This window comes from Elephas maximus, chromosome 19 (genome assembly GCF_024166365.1).
Source record: "Elephas maximus indicus isolate mEleMax1 chromosome 19, mEleMax1 primary haplotype, whole genome shotgun sequence".
Classification (NCBI taxonomy): Eukaryota; Metazoa; Chordata; class Mammalia; order Proboscidea; family Elephantidae; genus Elephas; species Elephas maximus.
In genome coordinates, this window is record NC_064837.1 from 65,171,158 (window position 1) to 65,192,665 (window position 21,508).

The 21,508-nt window shown below is 50.7% G+C and overlaps 2 protein-coding genes across 10 annotated transcripts in view; one reads left to right on the forward strand and one right to left on the reverse strand.

The window, feature by feature from the left end:
* Positions 1-917: 917 nt before the first annotated feature.
* NAT9 (N-acetyltransferase 9 (putative)) lies at positions 918-5,962 on the reverse strand. 8 transcript variants are annotated; one of them, XM_049860976.1, is made up of 7 exons: positions 5,893-5,962; positions 5,094-5,179; positions 3,613-3,722; positions 2,971-3,114; positions 1,914-1,973; positions 1,608-1,702; positions 918-1,480 (listed from the first exon to the last, which is right to left on the reverse strand). In XM_049860976.1, exons 2-7 carry the CDS (start codon positions 5,168-5,170, stop codon positions 1,346-1,348), a joined length of 621 nt encoding a protein of 206 aa, XP_049716933.1. In that variant the 5' UTR covers positions 5,171-5,179; positions 5,893-5,962; the 3' UTR covers positions 918-1,345. The 8 variants fall into 8 exon arrangements, with proteins under 8 accessions (XP_049716933.1, XP_049716932.1, XP_049716931.1 ...); XM_049860975.1 differs by having other exon boundaries at positions 1,608-1,687; positions 5,915-5,935; XM_049860974.1 differs by having other exon boundaries at positions 5,915-5,935.
* Positions 5,963-6,108: 146 nt separating this feature from the next.
* The window catches only part of TMEM104 (transmembrane protein 104), a 70,429-nt gene continuing 55,029 nt past the window's right edge, over positions 6,109-21,508 (forward strand). For both annotated transcript variants that reach the window (XM_049859211.1, XM_049859212.1), the window contains exons 1-4: positions 6,109-6,200; positions 6,817-6,925; positions 17,898-18,019; positions 21,241-21,322. In XM_049859211.1, the coding sequence (XP_049715168.1) occupies positions 6,881-6,925; positions 17,898-18,019; positions 21,241-21,322 (249 nt within the window). In that variant the 5' untranslated portion in view covers positions 6,109-6,200; positions 6,817-6,880. The remainder of the gene's footprint in view (positions 6,201-6,816; positions 6,926-17,897; positions 18,020-21,240; positions 21,323-21,508) is intronic.

The window sequence follows — 21,508 nt, forward strand, 5'->3', positions numbered from 1 at the left end:
ACTTGGGCAAGTCACCTTTATCTGGGACTGTTTCCTACCTTGACACCCCACTGCTGGTTGCCATCAAGTTGATTCTGACTCATGGCAGCCCCGTGTATGCAGAGTAGAACGGTGCTGCATAGGGTTTTCATGACCGTGACCTTTCAGAAGCAGATCGCCTGGCCTGAGAATCCTTGGGGGGCGTTCAAACTGCCAGCCTTCAGGCTAGTCAAGCACTTAACTGTCTCCACCAGCCAGAGACTCTTGAAAAAGCCCTACCTACCCTCCGAAGTCTCTTTGTCAACTGGGCTTTGAGAACATGCCTGCCCTTTCTTGACGCCACCGCAAACTGACCAGGGTGGGGAGATAGGTTAGAAGCCTGAGGGTGTCGGCCACCTCAGGTCAGCCAGGGAGACCTGCCCAGCTCCACTTAACTGGCGGGGCGGACAATTGCCAGGCAGCCTGGCCTTCCCTAGCCTGTGTCTCCACTGCCCCCACGCGGCCTTCCCAGGTGCAGCTGCTCCCAGAGGCCCAGGGAGGGGGCACTGAACCCCTCCTGCTCAAGGCCCCACTGAGGAGCTTCCTCCTGCAGCCCCTGCCACTAAGCAGGAGGCCATGCGCTTCAACAGAGGACTGTTCGTTCTCTAGTCACGAGGAGCTGTCTCCAAGGATAATTCCTTTCCTTTCTTTCTCCTCTACACTCAAAACTGTTTGGCTCTAAAGAAGAGAAAAAAGGAGCAAGGCCACTCACCCCCTTTCTGAGCAACCCGTCTGTTCTTCCAGAGCCGAGGTCACTGGCTTCCACACCACCCTCGGTCCCCACTCTGCCTGCTTCTGCAGGACAACAGGACAGAGCCAGCCCTGCCCCACCCCTTCACATGCTTCTAGATGTGGCCTCCTGTCTCCACATGGAGGAATGAAAACACAAGAAGCTGGCCTGCCACATGCTTTATTCCTGCCAGGGCCTCGCCCCAGGGCAGCTTCCCCAGCCTTTCACGGGACAGGGAGGGCTTGTTCGCCCTCTGCCCCTTCTCCAGGCCCCTATCACGTTGGCTTCCACCTCCATCCCGACTCCTGTGGTTTCATGCATGCTCTGATGGTTCCTAGTCTGAGTCCAGGCCTGGCTGGGAGGCGATGGAGGGGCCGGCTGAGAGTCAGGCTTGGCACACTACCAGACTGAGTGGGGCAAAGGCAAGTCCACAGTCAGAGGGACCTGGGCCCTAAACGGTTATTTCCAGCCTGGGGATGCACCCGCAGCATTGGCCTTGAAACCCCATAGGTCTGTCTCCTGTGGCAGGGTTCCGGCCTTTGGAACACATAGTCCCGACATTCCACCCACACGATGGCTGCCCATGAGGCCAGGCTGTCAGTAGGGCTCGGCTAACCCAGCTCTGTACAGCTTCTCTGCCACATGGCTGGTCTGCTCGAGTAGCCACTGCCGTACCGGCTCACTCACGGCCAGTCTGAGTGTCGCCTCCTGAAAGACACTGCTCACAGCCACCTACAGGAGCCAAGAGAGCAAGGCCCATGAAGTTACAGCCACAAATCCCAGCCCCACCCCTGCCCTAGCACACCAGGGACACAGGCCCTGCCCCCTCCCCGCCTGCCAGCACCGGCAACAGCCTTACCTGCTCAAAGTGAAGTTTTTGGAACAGACGGAAGCTTGGTTCATTTCCTTGTCCAATTTTAGCCTCAAACTTGGTCAGACCTAGCTTGGTGACTCCTCCCCGAGGAGACCAGAGAGGGGCAAGCAGCAGAATGAAGGCTCCACCCTCTCTACCCCCTAACCATCCCTGGCTCCATGCCCAGCTTGCAATGGAGGCACCTGTCACCCGCTCTCCGCCTCAAGGTATGGAGAAGGCCCCCTCCTAACATGCCCCAGCCCTCATCTGGGGCCTGGCCACTTCTCCCCACAGGGTAGCCTCTTATCTTACCGTAAGACATCATCATGAGAACGGCCTCAGTGCCAAACCCCCGGCCTCTGCAGCTGGGCTCTGGAAGAAAAGGCAACACAACAGCTAACACTGCGGGCCAAGTAGCCCCAGTGGTGCAAATGGTTAAACATTTGGCTGCTAACCAAAAGGCTGGCAGTTCAAACCGACCCAATAGCTCCACGGGAGAAACACCTGGCAATCTGCTCCCAAAAAGATTACAGCCTAGGAAACTCTACAGGGCAGTTCTACCCTGTCACGTGGGGTCACTGTGAGTCGAAATCAACTCAAACGCACCTATCGATAACAACACTACAGGCGCAGGCTCAGGTTTAGGCACCTGACATATAGGATCTCATGTAACCCTCACAACTCTGAGAAACTAGTACTGTTAATACTGCTTAGCAGAAGAGAAAATGGGCACAGAGAAGTTAAATGACTCAGCCAAAGGCTCACAGCTTGGAACCCCTGTAGTCTGGCTCCAAGGCTGACTCCCTTAGCCTCAGTCTGCTGCCTCAGCAAGAACAGCCAGTAGCCCGAGGGGAGGGCTGAGGACGAAAAGGGAAGCAGAAGCTGAAGGGGCCCTTCCCATAGCACAGGAAATGCTCCAGGGAAGATCATTTTTCTTTGGAGGGTACTCCCCACCTCCACCACCGATGGGCAGACTGAATGTTGAAGACCCAAAACCCTAAGGTTAAGTCCACACCTAAGCTGAAGGTGGGAATAAAGTGACAAACACAGGGGTGAGCCACCAGGCTAGCGGGATCCAGGCGAGCAGCCTGCCCCAGGCAGGTCCAGGCTCATCCATGTGGGATCCGGGTGAGCAGCCTGCCCCAGGGAGGTCCAAGCTCATCCACATGTGATCGAGGTGAACAGCCTGCCCCAGGCAGGTCCAGGCTCATCCATGCGGAATCCAGGTGAGCAGCCTGCCCCAACAGGTCCAGGCTATCCATACAGAGCCTTCCACTGAGGTCTGAGTGCTCCACAAGCCTCAGCAAGCTGAAGGTCCAGCAGTGCTGAGGGCCAGAAAGGAGGGGAGGCGGGGCTAGGTGAAACGGACCCGCAATCATGACCTCAATCTCCCCCACAGTGGGGTCCCCCGGATCCGTGAGGAAGAGGTTCACATCACCCGCCATGCAGCTCTCTTCAGTGGTGCCCGGCTGAGCCTGCCATTTCTCTGCATCCAGCAAGATGAAAGTACACTCTAAGGAGAGAGAGGACAGGTTGTCCCTACACTCCTCAAAGGAGGTAGGTGAGGACCTCATTCCTACCAAACCAGGGAACTGCAGGACACTGTCCTGAGTCTGACAGGAGCAAAGGGGACCCAGAGCTTCCTGTAGCTCATTACAAGCCTCAATTCTGCCTCGTGCAGTAAAACACAGCCTTCTCCAAACAGCAACTGTGCTCTCAGGACCAGGGGACTCAAAGCAGAGTAGGAGGCCACAGCCAGAACCCAAGATTCTTTAGTTTGTTGAATACATTCCAGGCCTGGAGCAGGGAATGGGGGAGAAAAGCATCAGCCACAGGGACCGACTTCAGTGGACATGAGAGTACGAGGGTTTCCGGCACCTTTCCAGCTTCTCATGAAGCTTCTGTGGTACCGGGAGGGAGATCTTTGCTTAGGAGTGAGGAGTGCAGGGAACCTAGAGACTGCCTGTGGAGTCAGCCCCTCCCACCACCAGCCCCGGGCTCTACTCCTCACTGTCCGCATCCTCCCGCCAGCTGCGCTGCATTGTGTACTCCTGCTCCAGGGTCAGCGGCTCTGAGGCTGTCAACCGCTGCAGCTCCTCAGATTTCATCCACTCGTGGTATCTGCAGGGGCACAGGGATGGCCTGAGGGCTGATTCAGAGGCATGAGACTTTATAAAACGAAGAATGGATGTTTGCAGGGAGGGTCCCACAAGGCTAACACCAAACCAAGCCTACTGCCATCGAGTCGATTCTGACTCATAGCAACTCTATAGGACAGAACAAAACTGCCCCCATAGGACTTGCAAGGCTGTAATCTTTAGATTACAGAAACAGACTGCCACATCTTTCTCCCATGGAGCAACTGGTGGGCTCAAACAGTGGACCTTTCAGTTAGCAGCCAAGTGCTTAACCACTGGGCCACCAGGGCTCCTTAGGGTTAACACAGGGCTCATAGAAGACCCAAAGAAAGGGTTCTAGTTGTTCATAAAGCAGGGGGCCATGGGCACAAGATCTGGAGTCAGGCTAGCCCTACAAGGGAACAGCAGGAAGGGTCTGTTCTATCTGTCCAGCTTCTACCCTATCTCAGGGGTCAGTGCAGAGGGAGCAGTCTGAAATTGAACATTTCTCAGATTCCTGAGAGGAAGTCTGTGGCAAGGTGACCTCAGCAAAGAAGGCTGGACAGATCCCCACTAAGGCAGGGCGCCAGGAACTCACAAAAGGAAAACCATAAGGGGAGAACATACCCCCATACCACCATCCCACAAGCTACCAGACATCTACCAACTGCCCCCACCAGCGTCCCATCCTGCATCTCCATGCTGGCCTTTCAAACAAGTGGACATCAAAACCCATTAGCCCAGAACTTTAGGACACGCTAACAGTAAGTCGCAGTGCCTGGGTGGTACAAATGGTTAATGCATTCCACTGCTGACTCAAAGGTCAGAGGTTTGAGTCCACCCAGAGTTGCCTTGGAAGAAAGGCCTGGCAATTACTTCCGAAAAGTCCACCATTGAAAACCCTATGGAGCGCAGTTCCATAGGGTTGATACACACAGGTTGCCATGAGTCAGAAATGACTCAATGGCAACTGTTCTTTTTTTTTTTTTTTTTTATTGGTAACTTAAGTCTTTGGGAAGATATTGGCACCAGGGAATGTCGCTAACCTAAATTATGAAAAATTTCATTTTCTTTTTCTTTGTTGAATTTACGTAAAATAATTCCTTGCTGAAATGTCAAAAAGGAAGCTGAGAGGGTAAAAGGGAAAAACAAAGGGACAGGCAACTTCTTCCAGGAAAGTCATATTCCTCTGCCTCAGCCTTCACTTTTTCCTGTATGTTGTTACTTTCACAACCAACGCTTCCCCTTCTCAGGGGAACAGCCTCTGAGATTTGGCCTAAGGAAGGCTGACCCTCCTCGCTGTGCCTGGGAGGACAGGCGTACATAGCACTGACTGGGAGTTCTGCTGTGCCCGGTATCAGGCAGGACTGGTTACCTGGGCACATGCTCTGAGGTGTAGGGCACCAGGACCACCTTCTTCCCCAGCAGCAAGGTGTTCTGATTCAACAACATGATGGCAGCCTGCAGGTGGGGAAGGCAGACTTCAGTACCAAGAGTTTCCTCCCATTTAGGGTGGGAGTCCGGGTTCTCTATTTGCTAAACCCAGGCAGAGATGCGATGGCCCGGCAGCGCAATGGTTAAGCGCTCAGCCAACCGAAATGTCAGCTGTCGAACCCACCAGCAGCTCCGCGGCAGAACACTTAGCAATCTACCCCCACAAAGATTACATCCTACGCTATGGGGCCGTTCTACCCTGTCCTATAGGGTCGCTGTAAGTCGGAATCGACTCGGTTGCACACAAGAAGAGTCTCCTGCTTTCCCCCCAAACACTTCAAAGAACAAGGACTCTAAACTCCTTGCAAGAAGGGGAACCGGGCTGGTTAAAGATAGTTAAACAGCCCTTGACTCGCACCCCTAAGATCTTTCCACCCCATGCCCAGAACCAGCATTTCTAGCCCCAAGGAAAGGCTCCACGCTAGCCTTAACTTTCAGCCCTACCTTAAGTGTGTGTACAACCCCTCTTGCCAGCGACCACTCCCTCGGCTGTGGCCCTCCCTTTTCCCCGCCTCCCAAGCCGGATCTCCCAGAGCACAGTAGGTGAGGCTGGCTTAACTTCTCAAGCCCTCCTCTTTGTATAGGCTGTTTTTCTCTACCCTCAACCACAGTAGCCCCTCAGCTGCCAAGTTCACACCCACTCTCCGAAGACAGACACGTCCAGAACAAGACGCACGAACCAACTTAGCCACGCTTCCTCACCGGGCCCACGTCCTCCACCACCCGCATGCGCGGGACAGTGCATTTCCCCCACTTCCGCCACACCGATGGGAGCCGCCAGGGCCCAATCCCGGTCCCACCTCCGCGAGGCTTCCAATCAGCGCGCTCCGCCCCACCCCCGGCGGTCGGGGAAAAGATGGGCTCTGGGCGCGGGCGCATGCGCGTTGCGAGCGCTGGGGCGGGATAGCTGGTGCCGGCAGCAGCAGAGGCACCGGAGGCGCCGGCGCCGGCCCGGAGAGAGCTGAGCTGCAGGCGTCTAGCGGGACAGGTGGGACGGGGCGACGCCAGACTTGGGGCTCCTCCGGGAGGGAGGGAGAAGGAGAGGGAGAGGCTGGGAGCGGGGCTCTTGAGACGCGGGGGAGACTTGGGCATAGGGAGAACCCTAGGCAGGACAGAAGGCTGGATGGGGGTGGGGAGCGGAGGCCCTGTTAAAAAGGAGAGGCTCTGTGGCCGGGAGTTGAGTTGGAAAGACGACGAAGAAAAGCCATCAACGTGTCAGCACAGGCGGAGAGGGGAGACAGCTGCTCGGGCTGCTTTTTGAGGTAGTGAACTTTCTGTTCCTGGACTCAAATGGGGAGAGCCACTCAGAACTGTGTGAGGGGGCTCTTGTGTCGGTGAGACTCAGTGGCTTCTGAGGCCCCTTTCCTTACTTGAACTCTGAGCAGCACTGAATGCACGCAGGCTGTGCACAGCCTGTCCACAGCAAGGGAAAAACTAAAAAGGAACCCTGATTTCAGTCAAGTGCCCTTCCTCCAGGGCATCTTGTAACAGGTGATTGAGGCAGTGTGTGATAAAGGGGCATGAGGTGGGGCGGAGTCTGCAAACCTCTGCCCTCCCCCCCATCCAGATCCATTACCAAAATTAAGTCTGCTCGTTTGTTTTAGGTGGTGGCAGCTGCAGCCTGCACAGAGGGACCCTTGGCTGCTGGACCCTTCCTCACTTCTGAAAATGGCGGGTGAAATTACAGAGACCGGGGAGCTTTATTCTCCCTACGTGAGTTTTACTTTTCCAGCCGGGTTTGTTCATAGTGGGGCTCGGCCTGCTAGAGAAGCACAGTGCTTGGGCTGCCTGAGTACACACTGGTGGGGAGCTGGACTCAGCAGCAGCCTCATAGCTGATGTCGAGGCTCAGGATATGTTATAAGAGCCTTGGGTTTGTTCACTTCTTAGATGTTTATCAGAGCAAGCAAAGATGGGCAGCAGCCTGCTCGGGCTGCTTGAGGAGCCTGGGATATTGCTTCATTCCTGAATGTGCACCCAAGAGAGAGCCTCTCTCAAGCTCTGTTACCCCATTGTGCATTTTTTCCAGCTTCAGGGGTGCCAGCGATGTTTGCTTTAGCTTAAGTTATTCTACACAAAACGTCTTGCTAACTATAATATTGATGTCAGGGCTACTTGCAAAGTGTGCTCTCTTTCAGATAGATAGTGATTGACAGCTGTTGACTCTGGTTTTGCCAGCCTCAGCAGTTTGAGGCTTCTTTGGTCTTTAGCTGAATTTTAGATTGCACAACTTTTCTAGTCTTGGGTGGTGCAGGAGACAGGGAAAGCATGCAGAGACTTCCATTTGCAGTTTGGTGGAGTGTGCAATTAGAACAATTGGAATGATTGATTTTTCACAGTCACACACATACACGTGCACTCAGTTTATCTTCTGTGTGCTCCTTGGGGAGCCTGGCATGCTGGGTGCTTCTTCGTTCCTGAATGTGCACCAGCACATAACCTGGTCATTCCCAAGACAGGCTCTCCCAAGCTTGCCGTTGCCCCATTGTGCATTCTTTTCCCCTTCAGGGGTGCAATTAGAATAATTAGAATGATTGATTTCTCGCAGCCTTGAGTTTGTGTTATACCGCCATACACATACACATGCGCTCAGCTTATCTTCTGTGTGTAATATAAGATGGGTCATGGTTATATCATTGGGACTTCTTGTCCAGACTAGTAGCTAAAGGATTGGAATAATCAAATGATTGACTCAGGCTGCTACCAAGCATCCTAGAGAAAAGCATACTACCTTAAGTAGCAAGAGTCCTCTTTCTGGAACTTAAAAGCTGTTGTTGTCCAGTCAACTCCAACTCATGGCGACCCCATATGTGTCAGAGTAGAACAGTGCTCCATTGGGTTTTCAGTGGCTGATTTTTCAGAAGTAGATTGCCAGGCCTTTCTTCCGAGGCACTTCTGGGTGGATTCAAATCTCCAGCCTTTCAGTTAGCAGCTGACTGTGTTAACCATTTGAACCACCCAGGACTCCATTCTGGAATTTACCCTGCCTTAAACAGCTGCCCTGCTCTGCACCTCCCTTCCTAGTCTGGGGATCCCTGCTGTTTCTCCTGGCTTCACAGACTCTCAAGCTATGGTGTAACGGATGAGGAAGTACCTCTGAAAACAGCTGGAAAAAAAGTCTTTCCTCACACTAGGGCATCCTGCTGGGTCGGGGCCATTGGGCGCTGCACTAAAGGAGCTGAAGAGCTTCCTTCTCTTCTGTAATTCATCAGAAGTCTTTCTTGAACCTTGGAATGAAACAAATAATGTCCCTGTCATCTGTGGGATTGTGTAAGCCTCTTCTTGGTATCAGCAATGAAATGACTACATGTCCATAAAAAGTTCCTGCCTTTTTTTTTTTTTTTTTACAACATATATAAACTCAGAGATTAGAAAATGCGTCATTTCTGTGACTGAGTTTTGGAAAGAAAAAAGCTGACATGGCTAAATTTCTTGTGCCTCCAGGGTTCAAGCAGTTGTGCGCCCACAAAAAATGGGGCAGTTGGGCCCAAAAGCTTCTGCACTCTCTGCTTTTTTAAATTCTCAATTTCTTATGTATTTAGCTTTGTTGACTTGCATTCAAGGGCTACCTCTGGGCATTTGCCGTAGACAGGTGCTTGTTTTCTCTCGTCTGTTGGTGAGGAGAGCTGTAGGGAAGGTGAGTAGTGTTGGGGATGTGGTGGTACTCACCAGGAGCTAGTGGTCAGGGTTTTGAGGGGAGATGATGCCTTCTTCCTGAGATCTCCTTAACTCTGCTATCCTGGGAAAGGAGCCCTGGGGGCACAGTGGTTAATCACTTGGCTGCTAACTGAAAGGTCCGTGGTTCGAACCCACCAGCTGCTGCACAGGAGAAAGATGTGACAGTCTGCTTCCGTAAAGATTACAGCCTTGGAAACCCTATGGGCCAGTTCTTCTCTGTCCTAGAGGATCTCCATGAGTTGGCATTGACGGCAGTGGCGTTTGCCATCCTGGAAAAATGAACCTTGGTCCTGCTAAAAGCAGGACAAGGGTATAAGTCTCATCAGGCACTGAACCCAGGTAAGCTGGGAACTGACTTCCCTGCAGGCTGCTCCATGTTCCCCTGCAGGCCCAGATCAGTGCAAGATGGGCAGCACCCTGCCTGGCTGCTTGGAGAGCCTGGAACACTGGGTGCATCTTTGTTCCTGAATGTGCACCAGCCCATAACCTGGTCGTTCCCAAGACAGAGCCTCTCCAAGCTCTTCACTGCCCCATTGTGCATTCTTTTCCCCTTCAGGGGTGCCGGGAACGTTTGCTTTAGCTTGAATTATTCTACACTAAATTGACTTGCTAACTCTTTATAATATTGACGTCAGGGCTCCTTGCAAAGTTTGCTGTCTTTCAGGTGGATAATGATTGACAGTTGCTGACTCTGGGTTTTGCCAGCCTTGATAGTTTGAGGTTTCTTTGATCTTTAGCTGAATTTTAGATTGCACAACTTTTATAGTCTTGGGTGGTGCAGGAGGCAGGGAAAGCATGCAGAGACTTCCATTTGCAGTTTGGTGGAGTGTGCAATTAGAACAATTAGAACGATTGATTTTTCACAGTCACACACATACACGTGCACTCAGTTTATCTTCTGTGTGCTCCTTGGGGAGCCTGGCATGCTGGGTGCCTCTTCGTTACTGAATGTGCACCAGCGCATAATCTGGTCATTCCCAAGACAGGCCCTCCCAAGCTTGCCATTGCCCCATTGTGCATTCTCTTCCCTTTCAGGGATGTCACAGATGTTTGCTTAAATTATTCTGCCCAAAATACTCATAACAGGCGGATGAGCCTCGCAGAAGCCTCAGATGCCGAACTCTCAGAGATAGTGCTGAGCACAGGGACACGATTCCGGCTGAACCCTATCAGTGACCTCAGGAGAGGCATGCCTGTCACCCCACTTACAGGGAGCTCAGGACTGAAGTGGCTCAAAATAGAGGATGAGGTGGATCAAGACCTACAATCGGGTTGGCCCCTGGGAATACCGCGCATCAGCAGTTCTTGCTGAATATCGTTGCTGGTGCTTTCGAAGGACCCACCACTTGTTTCACAGCCTTAAATCTCAGGTGTTGCTTCCACAGCTCAGCTGCTTTCTTTTCCTTTAGATGGCTGTCAGAGAGGAAGCCACTGGTAGATACTGTGACCACTGCCTTGTACGCATCTGTGGGTGAGACCGCTGAGTTGGAGGTGAGGCAGAGAATACTGCACTGAACTCCCTGGCGGGTAGGGGAGCAAGGAACAGGGACTGTGCCTTCCCCAGGTGGACAATTGGAGAGAACTTGGTTTAGCCCGCAGCAACCACAGCGTGTATAAAAGCAGCTGCCATCAAGTTGACTCCAACACATGGCAACCCCATGTGTGTCAGAGTACAGTTGTGCTCCATAGGGTTTTTAATGGCTGATTTTTTCAGAAATAGATTGCCAGGCCTCTCTTTGAAGGCTCCTTTGGGTGGACAAGAACCCTTAAACATTCAGTTAGCAGCTGAGCGTGTTAACCATTTGCACCACCCAGGGATAACAGCATGTATGACCGACCGTTAAAACCCATTGCAGTAGAGTCTATTCCAACTCATAGCGACCCTATAGGACAGAGTAGAACTGCCCTTTAGGGTTTCCAAGGCTGTAATCTTTACAGAAGCAGACTGCCACATTTTTCTCCCAGGAAGTGGCTGGTGGGTTTGAACCACCGACCTTTCAGTTAGCAGTAGCTTGACCCCTGCACCACCAGGACTCCTATAGTGTGCATAGGTATTCCTTACTGAGGCTGCAGTGGGGCTTGGCTCCCCAGCTTTCTGCCACTTCACTTCCCGGGAGTCTGGCCCCACGGAGGTGCCACGTAGGCAGCAGAAGAGCACGTCTCCCTCTTCCTCCTCCTCCTTCCCCACAGCTCCTTTGACCTGCCTGTGGCTCAGTTTTCTCTGGCTTCCCCGCCTCCACGCACCCACTCCCGTGATCAGTCCTTACTGATTGCCTTTGTGAACGTAAAGAGGAGTGAACTCTTGCCAGGACAGCAAAAGCCTTGGGACAGTAAAGAAGTCCTGCTTCATCCTGCAGGGTCCCTGAGTCCCACTGGGTGCAGAATGCAGGCTTTGGAACTACAAGATAGCAACAAAGCAAGACAACTGTAATCACCCATTTCAGCTCCCAACTGCCAGCGGCTTATCCCTGATTAATGTCTTTGTAAAGTTTTAAATGGTTCATTTTTGCTTAAAATTATTTGAAGTTTCTATTGGGTGTGTGCTTATTTTGCCCTGTCTTTCTGCATCAGTGGTTCTCAAAGGGTGGGGATGGGGACCAGCTGTGCCCCTGGGGACATTTGGCAAGGTCTGGAGGCCTTTTTGATGGTCAGGACTGGGTGGGGTGGGTGTGCTACTGGCCTCTAGTGGGTAGAGGCCAGGGATGCTGCTAAATATCCTGCAGTGCAAGGACAGCTCCCATCTCCCCACTAAGAATTATCTGGCCCAAAAACAGCAACATGCAGAGGCTGAGAAACCCAGATCTACAATAGACCTTTAACTTTTACATCCCAAGACCTTCAGACATCCCTGGATTTACAAATGCGTCCTGTACTGTTTAATTTCCCCTTGAAACTTCTGACTCAGAACCATCACTTTGTCTGTTTCCTTCTAGAATGTAGCTCCATGGGGTCAAGGCCCATGTCTGTCTTGCATCCCTAGCTCCAGGTGCAGGGCCCCACCCATGGAGGGCACTAGGTCATTGCTGTTGAATAAACAAGTGAACAAGCAGACTGCTGAACTAGCTAAGTAACCCATTCCCACGCTTGTACGCACCAGCCTCAAAGTGCGAATGATTGGAAGTAACCACAGCAGAAGTAAAAATGAGTTTGTTAAAGGCATTCACAGTCACTTGTGAAAAGCAAAAGCTGGGGGCTTTCAATTGGGAAAGCGAGTGGTGGGTCCTACATCCTGTTTCTCGCCTGGCTGCCGCCCTCAAAATTATCCTAACAATCCCTGCCGCCCCAACCAGGACCCTCTCCCAGTAGGGGAGTCATACTGTAATGTTGTGATCTGAACAAGTGCTTTAGGAAGATGATTCAAACTTGATAGTGGTTAAGTACTACAGCTGCTAACCACAAAAGGTTGGCAGTTCGAATCTGCCAGGTGCTCCTTGGAAACTCTATGGGGCAGTTCTACTCTGTCCTATAGGGTCACTCTGAGTCGGAATCAACTCGACGGCAATGGGTTTGGCTTTGGGGATTTGTCTATGGAAGAAAACTGAGAGTGTCATGTTTAAAACTGGACGAAGTCAGCCAGACTAGGGTTGGAGAGTGCCTGAGCAGGGTCCATCATATCAGCTGAGTGTTCCTATCTGCAGGCTCTGTGCTAAGCAAAGAGAAGAGATGCATGGGCCATGGCTACAGAGCCTCAGGTTTAGTCATGGGGAAAAGATAAATATAGCAGCATCTAAAACCCACGATAGGCTATGAGAAGTGTTATTGCTTCAGGGATTGCGATGAATTTGGGAAGCTGGGAAGGGCTTTGTGGTAGGAGTAGCATTTGAATGGGCCTTGGAGGCTGATAGGAGGCATGGAGGGGTTGGTGCTCTGTGCTCCAATCAGCGTGTACATGTACTGTGGACAGGACTTTCTCCTCTTGGGACAGGAAGTCCAACATCTGCTGGAATCCTGCCCATTGCCACCAGCTGCCAAGTCCCTCCTTCCTCCCTAGCTGAGGGCCCCAAAATGGTAGTTGACATTCCTTACCCCTATATCTGCATGCTTTGAGGGAGGAGGGGAACTAATTGAGTCCGGGAAAAGGGGCCCAGTTTGTGTGTTCTCATCACAAATTCAGCACATGGTTATCTTGAGAAATTTTTTAAATATAGAAAAGTGTATCTCTCTAAGACTGGGGAGGTGAGGTGAGAGATAGGTGGGTGTTCCCAGAGATGAGGTGGTTTTAGCTTTTGTTTTTAATGATCAGAAACAGAGATGGGAAAGCAAACTTCGAGCCAACCAATTTGGTAGAGTTACAGGCAGAGCCGTTAGGAATCTGTTGTAATTGTCTGGGCCAGAAGTGAGGAATTTGAATTGTACATGACAACAGGAGTTGGTGGTAGCTGCAAAAGACACCCCTGAAATTAGTCGCCCTGGGATGTGGAGGCAAAGGGAGGATGCCGAGGCACTGATAGGCTATCCAGGGGGAGGCGACCAGCAGGCAGCTGGAGAAAGGTTGGGTCACCCATGATAGTTACAGCTGTGGAATTGGACCAAGTTGCTGAGGAAAAGATAGCTAGAGAGAAAAGAGACAACTAAGGTCAGAAGCTTAAGAAAGAAATTGAAAACTAAGAAAGCCATTGGAATTTGGCAAATAGGGGATCATTGGTGATTTTTAAGAGTGCAGTTTCACAAGAGTTATGGGGATGGAAACCATAAAGTGCAGGAACTTGGAAATGAAGGCAGAGAATGTAGATGGCTTCTTCGGTGAGTTTACTAAGAAAGGGAAAGTAAGAGGGTGATATTTTTAAAGTTGTCAGGGAGGTTTGTAGGCAGATGGGAGGGGCAGGTGGGGAGAGAGAAATCAAAGGCATGAAAACCCGTTGTCGATGAGTCAATTCTGACTCATAGTGACCCTATAGGACAGGGTAGGACTGCCCCATTGAGTTTTCCGGGTTGTAATCTTTATGTTTACCTATGTTTCATTGACTATGCAAAGGCATTCGACTGTGTGGATAATAACAAGTTATGGATAACATTGCAAAGATTGTGCTCATTCGGAACCTGTAGGTAGACCAAGAGGGAGTCGTTCAAACAGAACAAAGGGATACTGCATGGTTTAAAATCAGGAAAGGTGTGCATCAGAGTTGTATTCTTTCACCGTATTTATTCAGTCTGTATGCTGGGCAAATAATCGGAGAAGCTGGTCTATATGAGGAAGAACTCGGCATCAGGATTGGAGAAAGAAGACTCATTAACAACCTGAGATATGCAGATGACACAACCTTGCTTACTGAAAGCGAAGAGGACTTGAGGCACTTACTGACAAAAATCAAAGACTATAGCATTCAGTATGGATTACACCTCAACATAAAGAAAACAAAAATCCTCACAACTGGACCGATAAGCAACATTATGGTAAACAGAGAAAACACTAAAGTTGTGAAGGATTTCGTTTTACTTGGTTCCGGTCGTCGCCCATGGAAACAGCAATCAAGAAGTCAGATGAGGACACCAGAGTTCATGCCCCTGAACTCTCTGTTAGCCCACAACTAAAACCACTCTCGAATTCAACGCCTCAGACAAAGATTAGACTGGACTATAAGACATTCTCGAAGCCAACTCTTCAGACAAAGCTTAGACAAGGCTGTAAGACATAAAATGATACTGGTGAGGAGTGTGCTTCTTAGCTCAAGTAGACACATAAGTCTATGAGGGCAGCTCCTGTCTGGAGGCGAGATGAGAAGGCAGGGGGACAGGAGCTGGCTGAATGGACACACAAAATACAGGGTGGAGAGAAGGAGCGTGCTGTCACATTATAGGGAGAGCAACTACGGTCATATAACAATGTGTGTATAAGTTTTTGTATGAGAAACAGACTTGAATTGTAAACTTTTCACTTAAAAAAAAAGTCAGATGACATATTGCCTTGGGCAAATCTCCTGCAAAAAACCTCTTTAAAGTGTTAAAAAGCAAAGATGTCACTTTGAGGCTAAGGTGAACTTGACCCAAGCCATGTTATTTTCAGTGGCCTCATATACATGTGAAAACTGGACAATGAGTAAGGAAGAATGAAGAAGAATTGATGCCTTTAATTTATGGTGTTGGCAAAAAATATTCAATATGCCACGGACTGCCAGAAGAATGAACAAGTCTGTCTTGGAAGAAATACACCTAGAGTGCTTCTTGGAAGCGAGGATGGTGAGACTTTGTCTCACGTACTTTGACCATGTTTCAGGAGGGACCAGTCCCTGGAGAAGGATGTCATGCTTGGTAAGGTAGAGGGTCAGCAAAAATGAGGAAGACTCTTGACGAGATGGATTGACACAGTAGCTATAACAATGGGCTCAAAGATGGCAACTATTGTGAGGATGGTGCAGGACCAGGCAGTGTTTCATTCTGTTGTACATAGGGCTGCTATCAGTTGAACTGGCTTGATGGCACCTAACAACAACAACAATCTTTGTGGAAGCAGACTGCCACATCCTTCCTCCTGCAGAGTGGCTGGTAGATTCAGACTGTTGACCTTTTGGTTAGCAGCCAAGTGTTTAACCATTGTGCCACCAGGGCTCCTTTTTTTTTTTTTTTAATAATTTTTATTGTGCTTTAAGTGAAAGTTTACAAATCAAGTCAGTCTCTCACATATAAACTTACATACATCCTACTACATACTCCCATTTACTCTCCCCCTAATGAGTCAGCCCACTCCCTCCTTCCAGTCTCTCCTATTGTGACCGTTTTGCCATTTTCTAACCCTCTCTACTCTCCCATCTCGCCTCCAGGCAGGAGATGCCAACACAGTCTCAAGTGTCCACCTGATACAAGTAGCTCACTCCTCATCAGCATCTCTCTCCAACACATTGTCCAGTCCCTTCCATATCTGATGAGTTGTCTTCAGGAATGGTTCCTATCCTGGGCCAACAGAAGGTTTGGGGACCATGACCGCCGGGATTCTTCTAGTCTCAGTCAGACCATTAAGTCTGGTCTTTTTATGAGAATTTGGGCAGGGCTCCTTTTGAAGGCATGAGGGAGGAGAGAATTCCAGAAGGAGGAAAGACGTGTTCCTCACAGACAGGCAGGGAGGAGGCTGGGGAGGGTGCAAACATGGTGGATTTTGATCCAGGAAGGAGTGCGGCTTGGGGAGCCTTTGTCAGATGCACTTGGTCATCTCCATCCAATAGGAGCTGGGCCTTCATCTGAGAGTGGCAGGGGTCACGGGTCTGGGAGCTTGGAGAGTGAGGCTTTGGGCAGATTCGTGGGAAACCCTAGGAAGTCATTGAGTGAAAAATACTCTGATGCTGCTGCCGGGCCCCAGCTGGCAGAACACTTAATTTGTTGTGGGGCTAGTAATTGTAATTACAAAAGAAAAAAACATTTCTGGGAACCCTAACAGCTTAATATCAGGGCATGGAGAAAGCAGGAGTTGGGTCTTCTCCAAGGGAAAGGTGAGGCTGAGGGAAGCCGGGTAGTGAGTGCTCCGTGGAAATAGCTGACTGTGTTGGGAGAGAATGCGGAGGACACCAGAAGGGGTGGGCCTCTAGGCTGGGAGGACTTAACGGGCCTGGAAGTCACCTTGGGCACCCAGGGAGTGCAGTGGGAATGAGAGGAAGGGGCCTGTGGAAGAGCAGGGGTTGGGCCAGAGGAAGGAATTTTATGGATCAGATCTTGAGAAATGGATAATTGTAATGAACTGAGCTAGAGTTGAGTTGGCTTGAATTAGAGTTGTTTCAAGCTTGAGGTCAGTGACCCAGCAATTCCTCTCCCAGATGTATTGTTTTTGTCATGTGCCGTTGAGTCAATTCTGACTCATAGCAACTCTATGTAACAGGGTAGAACTGCCCCATAAGGTTTCCTAGGCTGTAATCTTTACAGAAGCAGATCGACCAGACCGGTCTTTTCTCCTGTGGAGCCGGTGGATGGGTTCGAATGGCCAACCTTTCGGTTAGCAGCCAAGCGCTTAACCGTTGTGCCACCAGGGCTCCTTTCCCAGGTCTATACCCAAGAGAAATGAAAACATATGTCCACACAAAAACTTATGCGTGGATGTTTATGACAGCATTATTCATAATAGCCAAAAACCAGAAACAGCCCAAATGCCTCTCAGCAGATAAGTAAATGTGGTCTCTCCATACAGTGGAATGTTACTCAACTGTTTCTAAAAGGGAGTGAAGTACCTTGAAAACACTATGCTGAGTGAAAGACGCCAGACACAAAAGGCCGTATAGTATATCACGTGATTTCTTTCATACGAAATGACCAGAATGAGGAAATCTGTAGAGACAGAAAGTAGAATAGAGGTCGCCAGGGGCTGTCGGGGGAAGGGAACAGGGAGTGGCTGCTATTGGATACGAGTTTCTTTTTGGAGTGATGAAATGGAATTTGATAGCAGAGAGGGTTGCACAACCTGGTGAACGTACTAGAAACCACTGAAGTATACACTTTAAACGGGTGAATTTTACAGGATGTGAACTATATCCCACTTAAAAACCCGAGTCGGTAGTGGGGGAAGGCCAGCAGCCCAAGGGATCATGGCAGGGATGGGGAGGGGTGTGAGGATTGACTCATGTGCTCAGAGCTCTCGGAAACGTGGATGTTTCCATGAGGTCCGTGTTATGTGTTCATCGTTGTACCAGGTACCCAGATATGACGCTCTGTCCTCAGGAAGCCTCAGTATGGTTGAGCAGAGAGCTAACATCCGTGACGTAGCTTTGAGTAATGTGAAATGATGGGCAATGAGGATGATGACAGCCAAAATAGAGAACCTGACTGATCACCAGAGACATTTTGAAAAGAGACCATAGCACGCGGGACGTTTTACTAGCCCAGGTGTCAGTACTGGCCTCCTCAGCATCCAGCTTCCGAGCATGCCTCCTTAGGACCTAGGTGTGGTTCTGCCTTCTCACCTGCTTTCCAGCTGAAGTCCGGCTTTTGGCCACAGTGGTTTTACGATCACCCAGAGTCATTCTTGGATGCTGCCAAGGGGAGAAAGTTCATTAATTTCTGGGTCTGAGTGTCACTTACGTTGGTTCCAGGTCGGACTGGTGTACATGTTCAACCTCATCGTGGGCACGGGCGCGCTTACCATGCCCAAGGCGTTTGCCACCGCTGGGTGGCTCGTCAGCCTCGTCCTGCTGGTGTTCCTGGGCTTCATGAGGTAAGACGCCATGGGATGCTAACTGATGGGGGCTGGGAGGGAAGCCAGAGGAGTCACCAGGAAGTCTGAACTTCTCTAGTTAACAGGCAGGTACCTGCGGGCTGAGGCCAGCTTGTGGGTGGGTGGGTGGGTGGGTGAGTCCTAAACTGAATTGCCTGGAGAGGCAGGTGGACACAAAGGCCTCCAGTGCCTCGTGCTGATGGAGCAGTTGTGCAATCCAGACCCATTAAAATGAGGCCTGGGCTTAGGAATGTTTCACATGGTGCTTGTGTGTTTCCTCCCCAGCAGGTTCATCTCCCCTCTGTTATACCTTATTAACGTCACCATCAATTTCTGTTCTCTGAGAAAATACCAACGAGAGTCAGAGAAAGACCCTGTCCACATTTGAGGTGGTATGGGTGGCCATTTTGAAAGTTAGGATTTGCTTAAAGTAGTTGACAAAGTAAGTGATAAGTGTATACACATGCACATAAACACATGTATGCGTGCACGTGCACACGCACACACACACACAGAGGCAAGTGTTAATCTCACCTTGCTGCTTTGTACCTGGCAGCAGATAGGAGGCCAGTGCCATCCCAAGCCTTCAGGGGCCCCTGATCCAGGTGTGTTAGTGATTGACTAGCTACAGCTTCACAAAGGGGAGATTCTCCTTGAGGCTCTTCTCAGGGATTCGACATGTAGGCCATTGATTTGCTCGAGCCATTGGGGCCACTATGCATTTTGAGTGCCTTCCAGCCTAGGGCGGCATAGTGGTTAAGCGCTACGTGCTGCTAACCTAAAGGTCGGCGGTTCAAATCCGCCAGGCGCTCCTTGGAAACTCTATGGGGCAGTTCTGCTTTGTCCTATAGGGTCACTATGAGTCAGAATCGATTCAACAGCAACGGGTTTGGTTTTTGGTTTTCCAGCCTAGGGAACTCATCTTCCAGCACTGTGTCGGGCAATATTCTGTTGCGGCCCCTAGTAGTGGGCCTTTCTTCCTAGTCTGTCTTTTTCTGGAAGCTCTGCTGAAATCTGTCCACCATGGGTGATGCTGCTGGTATTTGAAATACTGGTAGCATAGCTTCCAGCAGAGGAGGCCTGGTGGTGCAGCGGTTAAGCACTCAGCTGTTAACCAAAAGGTTGATGGTTCGAGCCCACCCAGTGGCTCTGCAGGAGAAAGACCCGGCGATCTGCTAGGAGACTCTGTGGGGCAGTTCCACTTTGTCACATGGGGTTACTATGAGTTGAAAATTGATTCAGTGGCACCTAACAACAATACCTTCCAGCATCATTGCAACACACAAGCCACCACAGTACGACAAAACTGACGGATGGGTGGCGGAGTAAGGGATTTAGGACTAGGCATTTCCAGCTTCATCAGCCATTTGGGAACCTACGAGCTGCAAAAAGGGATGAGAGGGAACACCTGGAAACATCCTGTGGCCATATAAAGTGCCACAGACTGCGTGGCTCGTAAGAACAGAGATGTATTCTTGATGCCAGAAGTTCAAATTCAGGGTGCCCTTGGGGCCATGTGGCTCCATGGGAGAAAGACCTGGCAATCTGCTTCTGTAAAGATTAAAGCCAAGAAAACCTATGGAGCAGTTCTACTCTGTCATACGGGGTCACTGTAAGTCAGAACCGACTCGAAGGTACACAGCAACGACAACAACTATCAGAAGTAAAGAGTGCAGCCTTTGAAGCACATTAAGATGTAAAAGAGGCTGAATGAAGACCTATATTTTCAGCTTCTTTATGCATTTTGGGGGGGTTTTAGGGCCAACCTTGGGCTGTTACATACTGGGAGCCCTGGCAGCCAAGAGCCCCAGAAGTCCTTGTCCTGATATGGCTCTGCTGTCGTCCCCTTTAAAGGACCTTCAGCACAGGTAGCCATCTGGGGAGGAAGTGATTATTGGGGGCCCCTAGGCAGGGGCAGCCACGCCCCCTCCTTGCTCAACCCATTTATGTTTGAACATGATCAATGAATTGGCTTCGTGCAACTGTAAGAAGTCTCCTTATTCCTTAATTAAGATTGATTTTAGTTTTACTTCCAAGTAGAGGAGGAAATCTAACACCCTTAAAACCGTCCCTCAGGCAAGATAATGAGAAACCTTCCAGGAGGTCCTGAGGTGATTGGAATGGGAATTTCAGAGCTGGCCGCCCCCCCGCCCCAGAAGTGGAGGGAGTGTGGATTGAACTTCCGTGGGGCCGAGGGGCCCCTCTCCCACCCGCTGCCGGACTACGGGGCTGTGCAGTCAGTCCAACGTGGTTGATGGCACTTGAGGAGGACACAGCCTGGAGTCGAGCGCAAGAGTGCTGGCCACCCCAGACAGAGGGAGATGAATGTTCCCCTCAAGTTGTTTCTTGGCAGGGATAGAGTCATGCCTTGCATTTTATTAGCAGGAGGGTGGCCTCCCCAGCATCTTGCGCAACAAAGCCTCCGAGGATTCCAGCGATCTTCTGCCCCAGTAGCCAGTCTCATAGGTTCCTCAGGTTTCCTTAAGAGGCAAAGAACAGGTGATTTTTCATTCTTGCTTGACTTCTCGGCAAGTGTCTCTCCGTTTTGATCTGGGCTATGGGAATGTAAGGTGGTTTTCAGATGAGCCAGAGAAAGCATGATTGGGGAAGTGGAAGCACTGCCAAGAAGCTGGGGCCATGACTCCAAGCCAAGCACTCATTTTCAGTTCTCCATTTCTCCGCACCCTCCATTAGTGTGTATAGTTGGGAGTGGACCGCAGGTCTGCTTCCTCTCTGGGGGAGGTGAAAGTGCCTGCTGCCCTTCCCAGCAGCTCTGGGAGGGGCCCTTCGTGAATCCGCCTCCTCTGCCACATTGGCAGTGTTACGCAGCATCTATCCTTCCACCTCTCCCGTCTCTGCCCCACACAAAGGCTCCCCCTGGGGGCGAAGTACTGAGTCACCTGGCATCGATTCTACCCCCAGGCTCATTCCCCCTTGAGTAGTCTCCAGCTATCAGCTCATTCCATGCCCTTGCGCCCAGCTGCACTGGAGATAAAGTTTAGCTGTAGACAGGGACATGGAAGCAAGCACGTACAGGTGTAGCTGTGCACACAGACTTACCAGATAAGACCCATCTGGAAAGTTCTTCAGGGAACAACTCTCAGAAGAGAGAATTCTTTGGGCTCATTGGTCTGGTCAGCTCTTAAAATGGCATTTCTTTTTTCTTTGAACCTCCTCCCAACTCCTGCCTCCTTTTGGCGATGAACACATCTCCCCTTCAGCTTTGTGACCACCACCTTTGTGATGGAAGCCATGGCTGCCGCCAACGCTCAGCTCCGCTGGAAGAGGATGGAAAGCCACGAGGTATGTGCAGTGCCCTTGCTCCCGCGGTGGCGACTCCTCCAGAGAGGCTGTTCTCGGTAGCCAGGTCTTTTCCTCATGTTGCATGGGGGGGTCGTTCACAGTGCTGCTTCACCGTCTAGTCCCAGAGCTGAGCTTAATGCCCACATCCACTTTGCAGAGCAGATGCAGCCTTTGCTGTTCTAATGC

Excerpts from the sequence above, each read along its gene's own strand:
- NAT9 (XM_049860976.1), bottom strand. The coding sequence starts at position 5,170 with ATGTTGTTGAATCAGAACACCTTGCTGCTGGGGAAGAAGGTGGTCCTG. Across the intron at positions 1,974-2,970 it reads GATTGAGGTCATGATTGCGG|AGCCCAGCTGCAGAGGCCGG; the intron begins GTCCGTTTCACC and ends CTTTTCTTCCAG. Across the intron at positions 1,481-1,607 it reads AAAAACTTCACTTTGAGCAG|GTGGCTGTGAGCAGTGTCTT; the intron begins GTAAGGCTGTTG and ends TGGCTCCTGTAG.